Source organism: Mastomys coucha, unplaced genomic scaffold (genome assembly GCF_008632895.1).
Source record: "Mastomys coucha isolate ucsf_1 unplaced genomic scaffold, UCSF_Mcou_1 pScaffold22, whole genome shotgun sequence".
Classification (NCBI taxonomy): Eukaryota; Metazoa; Chordata; class Mammalia; order Rodentia; family Muridae; genus Mastomys; species Mastomys coucha.
Window position 1 is genome coordinate 133,405,824 of NW_022196905.1, and position 16,490 is coordinate 133,422,313.

At 50.7% G+C, this 16,490-nt stretch overlaps 1 protein-coding gene and 1 long non-coding RNA gene across 3 annotated transcripts in view; one reads left to right on the forward strand and one right to left on the reverse strand.

Moving 5' to 3' along the window:
- The window catches only part of LOC116068644, a 3,221-nt gene extending 956 nt beyond the window's left edge, over positions 1 to 2,265 (reverse strand). Inside the window, exons 1-2 of the long non-coding RNA XR_004109648.1 lie at positions 1,734 to 2,265; positions 1 to 74 (exon numbers count right to left, since the gene is read on the reverse strand). The exon at positions 1 to 74 is cut by the window's left edge and continues 956 nt beyond it. This is a non-coding gene — a long non-coding RNA (uncharacterized LOC116068644). The remainder of the gene's footprint in view (positions 75 to 1,733) is intronic.
- Positions 1,363 to 16,490, forward strand: part of Dnaaf5 (dynein axonemal assembly factor 5) — a 37,925-nt gene continuing 22,797 nt past the window's right edge. For both annotated transcript variants that reach the window (XM_031338465.1, XM_031338466.1), the window contains exons 1-6: positions 1,363 to 2,648; positions 3,338 to 3,522; positions 3,779 to 3,903; positions 4,306 to 4,424; positions 12,998 to 13,230; positions 14,446 to 14,658. In XM_031338465.1, the coding sequence (XP_031194325.1) occupies positions 2,066 to 2,648; positions 3,338 to 3,522; positions 3,779 to 3,903; positions 4,306 to 4,424; positions 12,998 to 13,230; positions 14,446 to 14,658 (1,458 nt within the window). In that variant the 5' untranslated portion in view covers positions 1,363 to 2,065. The remainder of the gene's footprint in view (positions 2,649 to 3,337; positions 3,523 to 3,778; positions 3,904 to 4,305; positions 4,425 to 12,997; positions 13,231 to 14,445; positions 14,659 to 16,490) is intronic.

The window sequence follows — 16,490 nt, forward strand, 5'->3', positions numbered from 1 at the left end:
CCAGAGAGAGGGGTTTTCCCAGAAGACTTGCCTGTATCTGTTGGCCATTGTGTGTGGTAGGCCTCTCTGGGACCCTGGCTCAGAAATCAAAGAAAAAGAAAAGTCAGGGACATAGCTCGAGTTCTGAGTTCCGGGCCAGTGTATTTATTTTCAGCTCTCAAGTCCTTGTCCTACTGGCTGTCACTTGTGCAGTATTTAGTTGTATTTAGATGGAAGGAACAGGAGAGGTGACCTACGGGCCCACCCCAGCCCTCGAAGCAGCCATATGCATCCTTACAAGTGCAGACTTAGCTTTCAGTGCTCCCCTTAAAGCACCTTCCTTGGCTCCCAGCAGAAACACAAAGGCCATTCCCTGGCTGTCCTGCACATTCCCTTGCTCCCTACAAGACACTTCTATTTTTCTCCTTCCCCTAAGAATTCCCCTGGCTACAGACAAGCACTACAAGCTGCAGCTTCCACAGCAGACCCTAACCCTCACATACCAGGACGCTAATCTAAGATGAAGTTTGAGAGGACTGCTTCCCTGGGCTTGATGTCTGCCCGCCTAACATTCACAAAGCCGCCTTCTCACGGCTTGCACATCTATGCCAAATTCCCCTTATGAGGACAGCAGCTAAGCCTTAATGTCTGAATCATGACATCTGCAAAGATCCTGTCTCCAAACAATCCCACTCTGATGTACTAGGCTTAAGACTTGGACACACGAGTCCGTGACACCTCTAATACCATGCCTTTGCTCAGCCAATCACCTCTCTTCAAAACTCTTTTGTTACCCCCAGCCATTTTACATGGTTCCCTAAAGCTTCCACACCACTTTCAAAACACCTAAGGGTCACCTGTTCACACCAATTTCCCACAAAACTAATATCAACAACAAAAAGGCCCAACCCCCAACATCACAGGACTGTTCTCAGATGTGACATGTCTGGATGCCCAGGTCTGGAAGCACCCACACCCTATTTTGCTTATTGGGAAGGTCATGCAGCACAGAGTCAGGCTCAGCACCAGGACTAGGAGTGCCCAGCAGGGGCCCTGACCACTGGCAATACCATCTCTGTCCCCCTAAAACACTTCCAGCCATCGAGGATACTGCATGCCTAAACTGAGGTAGGACCCGTGTGGCAGATCCACATCTGACTTCTCAATGACCTCTGAGTTATCCAGTAAGGATCACCCATATCTACATCATTAAGAACCTCAGCTTAAGCTGCCCCTGGGGAAAGGAACCTGAAGGTGCGGGCATGGGGAAGCTTAGCCCCTCTGGCCAAGTTCCAGACTCAGGGATAGGCCAGCCCCACCCTTGGCCCCGCCCCCAGCCATTTGCCACGCCCCAAGACCTGCGTCCCATCGATCAGCCCTTGTCTCAGGCCCCTCATTCCTCACGCTTCACCCTACTCAGACCCCTACCCCACCCTCGAGCTTTTACGTCCCTTCCCTACACCTGCAACCCACCTATTGAACCTTGTCCTCCAGCCGCGCGGCCCATGCCCCGCCCACCTACCCCCTACCCAACCCACTACCCTCTCCCCCGCTCCCTTCCCTTACACCCTTATTCTTCGCCCCTCCCACAAAAGCCCGGGCTCCGCCTGCCACCTCCTGCAACGTTCCCAAAGTCCACGCCCCGCCTATTTGATTCTTTACCCTCCCATTACCCCTTATTCCCCTCTCTTTACTCTAAGCCCCTACCCAAGAGGCCCGTGTCCCGCCTACCACCCCCTAGTACCGCCCACTACCTCTTTCACCCAAGGCCCTTGCGGAGCTTGCTGCCTTCCGCCTCGCCCTCGAGGTTAGCGCCCCACCCTCGACTTCTGGACCCAGCCAATTACACTTTCTCGTCTCCCCCTCTCTCGTCCTCCTGCCCGTCACTCCGCCTACTGAGCCCTTTGTCCGCCCACTTCCCCTGGCCCCGCCCACCGCCCATTACTCCCTGCCCCTCCCCCAGCAATACTCCTAAGAGGCGCACACTCAGCCACGAGCAACCGAGCCGGCCGGAAGTCTTGCCGTAAAGCGTGCTACGACCGTCGTACTAGCGCCGGTTCCCTTGGAGACAGGCAACGCGCTCAAGATGGCGGCGCCGGCGGAGGCGGAGGTGGCCGCGGGCTTCGTCGAGGCGGCTGAAGCAGCGGAACTGACCCGCGCGCTAGGCCGCCTGCTACCGGGGCTGGAGACCGAAAGTAAGCTGGGGCGGCGGCGCGCTCTGGAGGCTCTAGAGCACGCACTGGAAGAGGCGGTGCGGCCCGGAGCGGATTCCGCTGCCTTCCAGGGCCCCTGGGCTCGTCTGCTGCTGCCGCGCCTGTTGCGACTTCTGACCGATCCGGCCGAGGGCTGCCGCGCGCTGGCTGCTCACCTGCTGGACTTAGGCCTGCGGCGCGCCGCGCGGCCCCGCGACGCTCTGCCGCGCCTGTTGCCCGCGCTCACCGCGCGCCTGGCCCGGCCTGAACCCACGCGGCCGCCGCCTGAACCCTGCGAAGAGCTGCGTCTTGCCCTCGTGCAGCTGCTCCACCTGGCCGTAGACCTGGGCGGCTCCGCGCTCGCGCCCCACCTGGACGACGCGGTGCGCTCGCTGCGGGGCGCGCTGCTCGATCCCTTCGCCGCGGTGCGCCGGGAAGGTTGCGAGTGCGCAGCCGCTCTGGCGCGTGCCACTCCGGGTAAGCGTCGATCCTCTTCTCTGGGTACCTAGAGCTCCAGAAACTTAACTAAAGTGGGCTGGTGTCTTCGTACGATGATTTCGGATGGGAGGGGGCACGAAACACGATCTCACCGTGTAGCCCGGGCTAGCATCACACTAAACTATCTATGCTTCTGCTTCAGCCTCCTGAGTGCTAGAATCTCAGACATGCGCCACACCCATTTCATGATCATTTTATGCAAAAGTTATGGGACTCATGTGGAAAAAGACAGCTCAAGATTGTGAACTTGTTCCTCCACTCCAGTGTCTTCTGTGTTTCTGACTCAGATCACTAACTTCCAGGGTGAAGGGAGACTGTTTCTCTCCACCTCCCTTTTGTTTATTTCTACCATTCTAACAGCTCTGCTTGATCAGAGCCTTCCCTTTTTTCCTTCTAGGCTAGAGTTTGGAAAAATAAGAGGCACTGCCTAGTGCTGATAGTTAAACTGAAAGTTTTCCCAGGAGGGAGCCAACCTTGTGAAATAGGTGTACATGTCTCCCAGGATGCCTGAAACATAGGCAGCTTCCAGCACCACTAGAGAGGAAAAGTGGGAGTTGAGACTAGCAGAGGCTGATTTACGAGTCCAGAGGAAAGGTTTGATGGTAGCCACAGAACAGGGCCCCGTGCTGCAACTGTATCTCATAACCAGCAGCCTCCCTATCCCACAGAACACTTCCACATGCAGTCGGAGTCCCTGATAAGCCCCCTGATGCAGACCATCTCCCACCAGCACTGGAAGGTCCGGGTAGCTGTCATTGAAGCCACGGGCACTGTGATCCAGTTCGGCAATGGGAATTCGGTGGATGATGTTCTTTCCCACTTTGCTCAAAGACTCTTCGATGATGTCCCTCAGGTACTGGGATTTTTCTGCTTGACAGTCTTGAAACCATGTGCTTCTGTTAATAGAAATGTCTTCATGTGCCCATCCCCTGGGAGAATTTCAGTGCAGGGCCTAGTGCATAGGGCCTTGCAGAGGAGGACAGAGTGGAAGTCCAGTGCTGTGGTAATCTCCATACTGCTGTGTGGCAGACAGGCGTCCTCCAGCAGCAGGACTCTGTACCACCCTTCCCAGGGACTATGAGTGACACTCTCCTATTCTCTTGTGGCAGGTTCGGCAGGCAGTGACCTCAGTGGTGGGGGGATGGCTGCTGAATCTCCGTGACCGCTACTCCTTCTTACACAAGCTCATCCCACTGCTGCTCAGCAGCTTCAGCGATGAAATGCCTGAGATCCGGTAAGTGTCCCGCTGGGCAGGTGGGCGGTGTAGTGTCCCCTAGGCCTCCAGGGTCAGGCTGATTTGGAACAAGAGCTTCTCCCCAGTGGCAGTTCTCTGTTCCAGAGTTGCCCAAAGAATCTGTCCATCCCCTTATTCCGTGTGTTATGTGGTCCTGTGTCATATGAACTGTTCATCATTAAGACCCAGGTGGGCCCATAGGTGGACATCAGGCCCCTGCTGGTATTGTCACCATGTAGTCAGAGCTGGTCAGAAGGCCACTGCTGCCAAGCAATAACTGCTGCCTAACCCTTCTCCCCAGCCCAGCAGGCGATTCCCTGAGGCTTCTGTGGTCAGGGCCTTCATGGAGAGGGTCTTTCAGCACCCAGACCTCACTGCCACTCCTGTCTTGCTGTGTTGCAGGCAGATAGCCACTAGCCTCTGGGAGAAGGTCGGGCTGCAGTGGCAGGAGGAGAACGAGGCAGATCTAAAGGACAAATTGGACTTTGCTTCACCTCCTCCTCCCAACTACCCTGAGCATGGTAAGTGGTACGGGGGTGGGGCACAGCAGATGGGGGTGTGTGAGGGGCATTTGTTCTTGGTCCTGGAGAAGGCACTGGTAGCCTAGGTGCTGCTGAGCCCAGTGCTTACTAGGTCCCTATTTGGAGATCACAGAGAAGGGTCCCACCTTCCCTGGATGCTGCCAGCCTCTGCCCTCTGTCTCTCAGGACCTGATCTTTTCCTACCTCTGGCCTCGTTTTTAAAGAAGGGGAGGACTTCCCAGAAGCGTCCAGATGTGCAGTCAGCTGTCCACAACTCCCTTCTGAGCATGTGCAGGAACCTGTACCTGGGCCAGGCCTCTGCAGCACTACTGAAAGTTTCAGGAATGGTACCTGGGCAGGCTTCATCCTTTCATCAAGAGCCAACTAAGCCTGCAGGTCAGGGAGGAGTAGCATTTGTCTTCCCGTGTGTGTTGTGCACTTGAGGCAGGGTCTTCTGTGAGCGCCCACTTGTCCTACATCGGCGTAACTGAAGCCCATGTTTGTGCCTGTTTAACAGGCTCCACTGTGAGGAGGGTCTCTGCCCACAACCCAGCTGCTGGCTGCGTGGGCTTTGAGACCTCTGTTTTCAGGCAAGCTTATCTCTTAAAAACAACCAGCATTACATCCTGACAAGAACAGAAATGTAACCGGTGGCAGGCACTGTCCCCCAGCTCCTGGGTGGCTCCTTCCTAGCCCTAGAGGCGGGATTAGGATCTGGTGGGCTGTGGACATGGCAGTGGCACCGAGGCTGCTCCTGAATTCTCTTCTGCTGAGTTACTGAATCCAGGCCTCTTGTTAACCTCCCCCTCCAGTCAGAGTCTCTGCTCCTGAGGGTCTTCCCAGTCCTTCCCAGAAGGAAGCCACTCCAGTTCTGAGAAAGGTACAGGCAGCAGTTGTAAGATGGGTTTCTTCCGATTTGATAAGTCAGGTTGAGAGCACAGTTTTCCACATGTAGAACTGAGTTGTGGAAGCTGTTTGTGTGTTTATCATTTTTGTGTGTAAGCTATTCGGTTTTAAGCTCAGTGTCTCACATGTGTGATACCAAGTCTCCTGCCACTGAGCTATGTCCCCATCTCTTAGTTTTTGTGCAGCAGCCGAGCAGCTCTGCCCTTGCTGTCCAAGGTCATGCCACACAGTTGACAGTCAGTGTCCGAAGGATAGACTGGCCTTGAAGTGCAGGGAAGTCCCTACCTTGACTGTAACAGATCTTGCTACCAGGAGCAAGGAGAGTGTGGGAGGCAGTGACTGTCTTGCAAAGACAGCGCACTTGACTTGTCTAAGTGAGGGGCTTGAATGGAGGGACTTGGGAGGTGTAATTGCATGCTCCTTGTCTCCACTGACCAGCTTCCCATGCTCAAATTCTGGAAGTCTCTCTTTGGATCTAAGTCAGGGACAAAAAGCTTGTTTCTGGCAGTAGTTACAGGCATCTCAGGTTCTGGTTCTGAACCATTAGAACAGCTTCTGCTCAGAGCTCATTCTTCATCTGAGCAGGGTGGATTTAGAATTTAAGTCACTGTAACCAGCAGCAGAGTGTTGGGTTTTATGGATTTGGTCATTACCCTTTGAAGTTACTTCAGTGTAGGATTAGAATTGGAAGCTCAAGTGTGCAGCATTTTGTCCATCAGGCCTTACCATGTGAACTCAGACCCTTACCCTAGTCCTCCTTGCTCCTGCCCTTCCCACCCCTGAGCCTGGCCCTCTACCTACCGTCCTGGGACCTATGTCGTCTAGGGGGCTGTGTACAAATACCCCTTACATCCCCAAAACTGACTGTTCGAGCTATGGGTTTGAACTTTGTCAAAAAACATGTCTGAAACTGAGAAGAGATGTGAGCATCACTGGCTCATCCCTTGTACCCTCCTGGCTGTGGCCACTCTGTTTTTTAGTTGTCAAGTCACGCTCTCTTGTGGCCAAACATCTCTGCTTGGCACAATGCGTCTTGTCAAATCTTAGCCCATCACTGTTCCTAGCAGTGACCCTCAGTGCTTCATAGGTGGATTTGCCTCCAACCCAAGAGGCAACTGAAACAATGTTCAGGGACAGAGGAGCTCAGAAGAGTGGCCAAGATATGATATGTACATTTTTCCTGCCACTGAAGGGGGACTTCAGCCTGCTAGCATAAACTGCCTGACTACAGCTGAGCCACACAGCACTTACAGTTGCCAGTGACCACACATACTTCGGGTAGCACCTGGATCAGTTTAATCAAGTTCAGGCTTCTGCTTGCCTAGGACAGAGAGGTAGTAATGCCAACACCTCTACCATGGTTTATGCTCAACTTACAAACAAATGTAAGGTTTTATTTTTTTTTTTTAATTTATTTATTTTTATTTTATGTGCATGAGTTCTTGGCCTGCGTCTGTACCATGTGCATGCTTGTGAAGGCCACAGTTGTGAGCCACCAAATCTGAGTGCTAAGAACCAAAATTAGGTCCTCTGGAAGAGCAGCAAGTGCTCTTAAACTTAACTGCTGAGCAATCTCTCCAGCCCCTTGTTTTTATTTTTATTTTTTATTTGTTTGTTTAAGAATTACTTATTTGGGGGCTGGTGAGATGGCTCTGCGGGGAAGAGCACCGACTGCTCTTCGGAAGGTCATGAGTTCAAATCCCAGCAACCACATGGTGGCTCACAACCACCCATAATGAGATCTGACGCCCTCGTCTGGTACATCTGAAGACAGCTACAGTGTACTTACATATAATAAATAAATAAATCTTTAAAAAAAAAAAAAAGAATTACTTATTTTATTTATATGCACACACTGTCTTCAGACACACCGGAAGAGGGCATCGGATCCCACTAGAGATGGTTATGAGCCACCATGTGATTGCTGGGAATTGAACTCAAGACCTCTGGAAGAGCAGCACCCCCTGTCCCCCAATTTTGTTGGCAGCATGGATTTGTGTACTGCCCTTGGAGTCCCAGAAGAGGGCATCATACCATCTGCGAGCTCCTCAGCAAGGGTGCTGAGAACCAAACCCAGGTCCTCTGCAGGAGCAGCAAGCACTCCTAACCACTGAGCCCTCTCTCCAGCACCCAAATCTCCACTTGCACGTATTTTTTTGAACCTTATTAGTTTCTGTGGCTGTGGACAGTGTAGGGGTGCACACCTGTGCACTGTAGCACAGAAGGTCAGAAGCCAACTTTGGAGTTGTTCTCTCCTTCCATCCTTACGAGGGCTCTGGGGATTGAACTCAGGTCATCTGGCTTGCATGGCAGAGCCTGTACCCACTGAGCCACTTTTATAATGAAGTGCTGAGTGGGGCAGCAAGGAAGGTTGCAGTTCATTGCCTCCAAATCAGTTTTTACTGAATAAAGTGTCCTCAAGTTCCTGCAGACTGCCAGTGGCAGGGCTCTGGTGACAGCACCTTCCAAGTTTTTTAGTTGTGGTGGAAGCAGCAGTTTTCCTTTGAAACATCTTTCCCCTAGAATTATTTGCCAGTAATGCCAGTAAGTGCTGAGGGTGCAGGAGGACACAGGGCCTTGTCCTTTCTTTCTTATTCTTAAAAACAAACAAAACAAAAAAGCTGGTCTGGAAATGAGCAGGCTCCCTTTGAGTGTGTGTCATTGTGCCCATCCATCTGCCTGCTCTGCCTGCATTCCGTCTGGGTGTTTGAGATACAAACTTGAATAGGATTGGAAGAAAAAAGCTGCTGGCACTGTGGGAGCTTTTTCCTCTTCTCAAGGGCAGGTCATTCTGCCTTAGTAGCCTACAGGGCAGGCCTTTTAGACAAGAGTGAGATGCCGGGCTGGAGAGTTGGCTCAGCAATTAAGAGCAGTCAGTGTTCTTCCAGAAGTCCTGAGTTCAATTCCCAGCAACCACATGGTGGCTTACAACCATGCATAATGAGATCTGATGCCCTCTTCTGGTGTGTCTGAAGACAGCTACAGTGTACTCACATACATGAAATAAATAAATCTTTTTTAAAAAAAAAAGTCTTGGGAGGCAGAGGCAGGTGGATTTCTGAGTTTGAGGCCAGCCTGGTCTTCTGAGTGAGTTCCAGGACAGCTAGGGCTATACAGAGAAACTGGTCTCGAAAATCAAAAAAAAAAAGTGAGATGCCAGGAGAGGAAGAGAACCATTTCCATAGAAGTCAGATTCCCCTGCTCCCAGAACCCTAGCATCTCTGATCCTCTGAAACTGTGAGCTTTGACTTCTGCACTAGCTTTTATCTTCCTTCCTGTCTCCCTCCCCAGTCCCTTCAAGTGGAATCCCCTTTGCTTCACTGTACCTGACATGACTTCACCTTTTCTGTTGGTTTTGGCAGTTAAGCAGATGGCTGCCTGTTGCCATGGTGTCTGGCTTTGCAGATGTCCCTGGCTGTTCTACTGAAGGGTCCATTGTCTCTCAAATCTCTAAGGGCTCTTGCAGACGTGGCCTGCTTAGGCTGTCTTTTTCTGCCTTTTGTCTGCTATCATGTTGTAGTTATTTCCCTCAAAGAAAGTTTCTAGACAGCACTGAGGTCTCTGCACTTCTGGACTTGGACTTGAGTAAATGAGACTGGGACCCTAAGGCCTTTCTCCCTCCTTATCTGTGCTAATAGACTTCTACTTCTAGATGCAAGGTCACTGACCTAGCCTGCCTGTAAACCAAGTGATAATCACTCTAGACTCTAGTGACTCTAGACTGTGAAACAAGCATGGCTGGCAGAAAGCCAGCGCGCATGGACACTGGAGGTTTCTTAGGATGGCGGGTGTGGTGCTTATTAGCACCCACTCCAGGGTAGACACTAGGCAACAATGAAACTCTCCCCAGCAACATTCTCTTTGTGAGCTCCAGAGGAAAGCAGCCCACGTGTGCCCATTTGGGAGAGACTAGGTAAGATGGCAAGTGAGGTGGCAAGATAGGACATTCCTCAACCAAACATGTGCCACAGCTTGAATGAATCATAAGAGAAAGAAGCCTATTTACATAGCAGTCCCTCCTACCCCCACCCACCCCAAAAGAAACAGTGTCCCAAGTAATGCTGTCAGCCCAGGACAGAGTTGAGTCCTGACACTTGGATGTTGATGAGGGGTATATTTAAACAGTGTGTTAGTCAGGGTTCTCTAGAGTCACAGAACTTAGGAATTTATTGGAGTGGCTTACAGCCTGCTGTCCAACTAACCCAACAATGGACAGCTGTGGATTCGAACTCAAAGAATCTAGTAGTTGCTCAGTCCCGTGAGGCTAGTTGTTTCAGCTGGTCTTCTGTAGAAGTAGGTTCTAACAGATGTGCTGGCAAGTAAATGCAGGCAGGTGAAGGAGAAGGAACCCTTCCTTTTTCTGTTGTTCTTATGTAGCAGCATAACTCCAGCAGAAGTTATGGCCCAAATTAAAAGTGTGTGCCACCGTGCCTGGATTTGGAACTTGCTCTGTCCCAGGCTGGCCTTGAACTCAGAGATCTGCTTGCCTCAGTCTCCTGGGATTAAAGGCGTATACCACCTTGCTTGGGCCTAAGCTTTTCATGGCCACTATGCCTCTAGATCTGGATCAAAATCGTGTGTCATCCCTGATCCAGGTCTTCCCATGCCATCCCATGTCAAGATTCTGTGTCTTCCAACCTCAAGATCTGGATCATGGGTGTGTGCCCTCCATCTCTGGATTATAGTTCATTCCAGATGTAGTTAAGTTGACAACCAGGAATAGCCACCACAAACATCTACAAGGATGTGTAAGAAGGGTTATTCATTACTTGCGGGTAGGGAGGTAAGGTGTGAGAATTAGCTTTGGGTTTTTCACACTTTATTTATTTGGGCTGGCAAGATACTTCAGTAGGAAAAGATGCCTGCTGCCTGGATTTCATTCCTAGGGCCCACATGGTGGGGAGAACTGACTCCCACAAGTTGTTCTCTGACCCTCACGTGTGCTGTGGCATGCACTCACACAATGAACAGTTTAAAAGAACTGGTTTACCAATCATGTGTGAGAATGTACAGGCACACAAAAGGCATGGCACACGTGATGATCATAGGCTGACTTCGTGGAGTTGATCTTAGCCTTCCTTCCACCTTGTTCTGGAAGCAGGATCTGCCATTTCTGCGGCTGAGTTAATTACTCCAGTTAGTTGGCCTGAGAGCTTCTGAAGGAGACTCCTATCTCTGCTTTTCATCTCCACAGGAGAGCTCAGATTACAGAAGCCTGCCACTATATCTGGCCTTGTTCTGTTTTTAAACATGGTTGTGGGGTTGGCAGACTTTTACCCACCAAATCATCTCCTGAGCCTTGGCTTTTGTTTATTTGTTTACGATGCTGGGGATTGAACCTAAGACCTCATACCCCTGCCTTCTTCTTACTTGTAGTTTTGGTTTTCTTTATGAGGTACAACCCAGGCTGGCCTCAAATAGCCTATAGCTGAGAATGGCTTTTGACTTTTGATCCCCCTGCTTCTATGTCCAAAATACTTACAGGCATTTACCACTGTGCCCTCATTTTATGATACTGGAAGTGGAACCAGGGCCTCATGCATGCTAAGCAAACAATACCAACTGAGGCATATTTAGATAGGGTCTAAGTTGCCTGGACTACCTTGACCTTGTGGGCCTCTGCGTCAGCCTCTGAAGCAGGCCTGGGAAACCATTGGCAAACCTAAGCATTTTCAGATGGTACTGAGTGTATGCCTGCTTGTGTGAGAGTAGGTCAGTCCTGGTTCCAGGTGATGGCTCAGCTTGTGTCTGAGGACATTAACGTGCATGCCTTTTGACTCGGTGTTTGACTCAGTTCTGTTTATAGCATTTATCTAAATTTGTGTCAGATTTGAGACAATTATGTTTACAGATACTTGTTACAGTGATTATAAGAAAGTAAAAGTAGCTGAGGCAGGAGGATTGCTGTAACTTGAGGCCAGCCAGGACAGCATGGTTAGACCCTGCCTCAAAAAAACATACTTAATTCTCCCAGTAAAGGTAAATGGAAACAACTGGGCCAGTGATTCCCAACACTGGATCTACATGGTGCCAAAGTATTCTGTGGGTTCCAGTGCCCTGGAACCGTGGCGTGCTCTGTACAGTGGAGGCATTCATATCCATGCTGTCCTGTAGAGCAGCCTCTGGCCACATGCCCACTGGACACTGAAATTGGCACAGCATGGATGCTGAACTGTTAGTATGTGTCTTATTGTATGTAGACTACACGCTGGCAACTGCACACACCAAGAGCCAGCACTGTCCCGTCCGCCTCCATGGCCAGGATTGGTGGCAAATGTCTGAAGGCCGAGGCAGGAGAAATGTGTGTAGTCCTAGGCTATAAGGTGCATTCAGAGGGAAACTTAGATGCTGAGGGTGTGGCTGAGAGGCACAGCATTCATCTCGAATCCACCAACAAGGGACTGGGCAGGATATATGGCTCAGCAGTAAAACTTGACTAGAATCCACCAATGAGGAGCTTGTGGCTTAGTGCTAAGTTACCTGCTTAGCATCCCCCATGAGGCACTTGGGATATAGTTCAGTGTAGAGTGCTTGCTTAGCAGATGTGAGGTTGTAGGTTCAGTCCCTGTTGTGTGCACACGTGCATGCACACACACACATACACAGTGTTCAGAAGGTAAAAAGACCAAGAAAGTGACTACAGAATTTGGAAAAACATCACCCAGGATGGTAACACAAACAACACAAAGCCTATAAACATGGTGGTGTTGGCATTGGGGAGTGGAGATTGGACCTCCAAAAGATGCTGCTAGATGCTTCCAGGCTACTTTGAAGGCTGGCTGTGGCATGGCAGGGAAGTGGAGTGGTGCTGTCGCTGTAGGCAGGTGCTTCCTTCTAAGGCGTACCTATGGTATAGTGTAGCCAAACTAGATATTGGCACCAAGAAAGGTAAATGCCTGAGCCCATGAGTAACTGTGTACTAGGTAGGGTTCAGCACAGCACCCTTAAACAGCCCCAAGTCAGGACTTTGGAAATGAATGGGGAAACAACTTCCACAGAGTCTGCTGTTTAAGTCCACTGACTGAAGATGCTGGAGATGACACTAGTGCAGAATGCAGGACCATTGGGTCAGGGCAAGGGGAAGCCCCAGAGCTAAGGTTACTTCAGGGTATGTGGTATTTGCAGGTGTGTCCCACTGTGGTTTCTTATTGTCATACTTCATATAGCCTTACTTTTTTGTTTTGTTTTGTTTTTTGAGACAGGGTTTTTCTGTGTAGCCCTGGCTGTCCTGGAACTCACTCTGTAGACCAGGCTGGCCTTGAATCAGAGATCCACCTGCCTCTGATTCTGGTGTGCTGGGATTAAAGGTGTGTGACACTACTGCCTGTTGAGAAATACTTTACATTATGATTATGACCCTCTTTTCTTTGGGGGGGAACAGGGGGTGGACTTTGGGTATTTTGTTTTAGTTGATTGGGGTTTTTTTGTTTGTTTTGTTTTGTTTGAAATGGGGTCTCACTCTGCACCCAAGAATAACCTGGAATTTATGTAACTAAACCTAGTCTCAAACTTAGGAATCCTCCTGCCTCAGTGCAGTTGCAAGCTACCAAGCCTAGCTCTCTTGTCTTGAGACATTGTGAACTTTCAGTCAGTCAGACTGAAGGTATAACTAAGCACTTGCTGCACAGCCCCTGAAGCTGTTTTCATGGGCTCCCATTTTCTCCTAGAGAGCCGCCCTGGTCTGGGCTGCCGAGAGCTGGTCTTCAGGAACCTCTCCAAGGTGCTTCCTGCCATCTGTCATGACATCACCGACTGGGTCGTGGGGACTCGGGTGAAGGCAGCGCAGCTGTTGCCGGTGCTGCTGCTGCATGCAGAGGACCACATCACACAGCACCTGGAGATCATCCTCAGAACCCTGCATCAGGCATGCAGCGATGAAGAGAAGGCTGTGGTCAGCAGTGTGAGTATCCTACCATGCAACTGGGAAAGCTCTCAGCTCTATAGACATCAGTTCTGTAGTCACAAGCTAGGTAAAGGTGTGGATCCTCCTCCTGCCCTTCTCACCACCCCCACCCCCTTATTCAGCCACTTGGTTTCACCTTTGAGTTCACAGGGCACATGCAGCAGGCTCTGCTTCCAGTGACCAGGCTGTCAGCAGTTGGCCTAAGAGACTGGCTTTTCTAACCCAGATACACTTATGTCATTTTCACACAAAATGTGGGGGGCGCAGGGTGGGGAGCGGAATCCGCTCATGTGTGTTTACGTACGTATGTGCACTTATTTGTATTGAGTACATGTGCAATTGTGTGGGGGCTTATGGAAATCCAAATTTAACACTGGATATCAGTTGCCGTCCACTGATGACAGGGTCTCTCACGGAAGCAGGAGCTCACAGACCTAGCCAGCATGTTTCACGGTCCCCTGTGTCTGTCTCCTGGGTACTGGGGTGACAGGAGGCTGCCATTCCTTCCCTCCTTTTCCATGGAGGCTGGGGATTTGAACTCTGATCATCAGGCTTGTGCAGCAAGCATGGTATTCCCTAAGCTACTTCCCTGGGCATTATCATGAAACTTGTGAACATCTGTTTTGTTAGCAGAATGAAGGATTTTCCCTCTCCCTATACAGTTTATGAAGGAGCAGGAGGGACTGGTGAGAAGTGCTGTGTTCAGGCTGCTATGTCCATGTGCTCTGTGTGCTGCTCCTGTCTGCTCCATGATGCGGGTGCAGAGCTGGCTGGGACCACAAGCTTTGTGCCTCCCTCTCTAGCCACTCCAGCCCTTTCCCAGCAGCCCTTGCTGCTGCCCAGCTCTGTGTTGTGTCATGTGTGAGTATTTTGTTAATGGAGACAGCATCGAGGAACCTGTGGGGCTGGTGGTGCATTTGGCCCTTGTCCTTGCCATTGTTGAATTCCCCAGGGTGTGGAGGCATTAGTTGTATGAATGAGACACTTAGGCTGCTGGTATCAAATGAGGCAGACACATGGCTTCAGAGTCCTGGGTCCCATTTGCCTTGGTCTCCCCCATGAAAGAAATGAGGATGTATGTATGCTTCCCCATAGGTCCTGTAAATCATGCCCTCCCACAGGTGGGAAGCCCTGTGGGTAAGCCCAGTCACCAGTGGGAGCCTAGCTGTGGCCATGTTTCCAGAACTCTGCATCTTCCCCTCTTTCTTGCAGTGCATAAGAGCCTCAGAGCTCATTGGCACCTTCGTCAACCCAGAAGTATTTCTGAAACTGATCTTAGCCATGCTGAAGAAAGCACCCTCTGCCTCTGGCCTCTTGATCCTCGCTTCTGTCATCCAGGGCTGCTCCCGGAATGCCCTCCAGCCACATGTCAAGGTGATAGCCACAGAGCTGGCCCAGGAGCACATCTGCCAGGGGTCTGAGAATGTAAGTGGGTGTCTGGAAGGGTGTGCATCAGGCTGTCCTGGTGCTGGCCACTCTCTAAGTATAAATGCTGATGCTGGCTAGCCCACAGGCAGCAGCACACCCAGATGTCAGTGTCAGCCGCCCCTATTCAGCCCTGTGGTCACCCACAACAGGCAGCCATTTAAGTTAAGATTTCCTCCTCTCAGTGTCAGTGGCTTGGGCAGCTCGGGATAGATACATCCATCTCCCAGGAGAGTCCAGCTGGCTATGCTGCTGTGCATGGTCATAGGCCAGGGACATGGGTGTGAGGGAATCCTGGGACTACACACCACATCATTGGTGCGAACAGCACATCCTCAGGGGTAACCAGGAGCTCATTCTTATCCGTGTCACTCAGCACTTGAAGTAAGCACAGGTGACCTGACAGACAGGTTTTCTTTAAGCTGAGCCAGAGCAGCCTATCCCGGACTTGACCACTGGGATATGTTCTGGTTGTTTCTACTCAGGGCAGAATGAAGGTTGGAATATTGGGGTACGGTAGGTGTACCTTCTCCAGTACCCTGATCCTCCTCTTGGGAGACTAGGTTCTACTCACTGGCCAGTAAACCTCTTAGGCCCCGGTGCACCTGGAGACGGCTCAGCTCTGGAAAAGGTGGGCTGGAAGGATGAGCACTGACTGGCTGATGTCAGCCCTGATGCTCTGTGCAGCCATTTCTGTTGTCTGAGTGAGAGACCTATAGGAGTGGTGTCACACACCTGGTGTTTTAGTTACTTTGTTAGTGCTGAAACACCATGAAAGTATTGGGGGCCTTATGATTTCAGAGGGTTAGAGTCCATGGACATCATGACAGGAAGCATGGCCACTGGGGCAGTAGCTGAGAACTTACATCTGAACCACGAGCACAAGACAGCGAGGGAAAGTTAACTGGAAAAGCTGTGGACTTTTGAAATCACAAAGCCGAACCCTAGCGACACACCTACTCCAACAAGGCCATGCCATCTAACCCTTTCCAAACAGTCAGCAACTGGGGTCCAAGTATTCAAATCTATAAGCCAATAAGGGCCATTCTCACTCAACCCATACACAGCATTTGGGAGTTTGGAGGATCACAGTTTCAAGAACAACCTAGGCTACATAGTGAGCTCTACCTTAATGAAAAAAAGGAGGAGGACATTAAGACATTTGATTTTTAAATAACAAAATATAAGGGAGCCCCATAGGAATAGGGCTAGAGTCTTGGGAAGGAGTGAGGAGGGACTGTGCTCATGCATTTACCACTGGGTGTCCATGTTTCCCAGAACTCATCTAGATAAATTGCCAATCCGTCAGCTGCGTGTTTCCCTGGATACACCGAACATTCCCCCCTCTGGAAGGTGTGGCTTCAAGTCTTAAGGAAATTATGACCACTTGATTTCTTACTATCACTTCCAGAGAATGTAGATCTCCTGTCCTGTCTGTGCTGCCTCTTAGCTGACGGGAGAGTTACTGTCCAGCCTTCTAGCAAAGGGGGTTGATTTCTTTTTTAAGATGCATTTTTATGTGCACATGAGTGCAGGTGCCCATGGAATCCAGAAGAGGGCTAGAAATCCCCTAGAGCTGGTGTTACAGGTGAGTGTGAGCTGCTGGACAAGAACGCTGGGAACTGAACTTGGACGCCCTGCAAGAGCAGTACATATTGTTAGCATTGACCATTGCCCAGCTGAGAGGAAACTGACAAAGCTTGAGAGCACAGAAGGACCGAAGAGGCCCTTCTCCATCAGGGTGCTAGCATGTTCTCTTCCTCAGTCCAGGGTCTCTAGGCATCAGAGAAACCTAGCATGGACACATTACTTTCTTCTTGTCAGATCTGAAT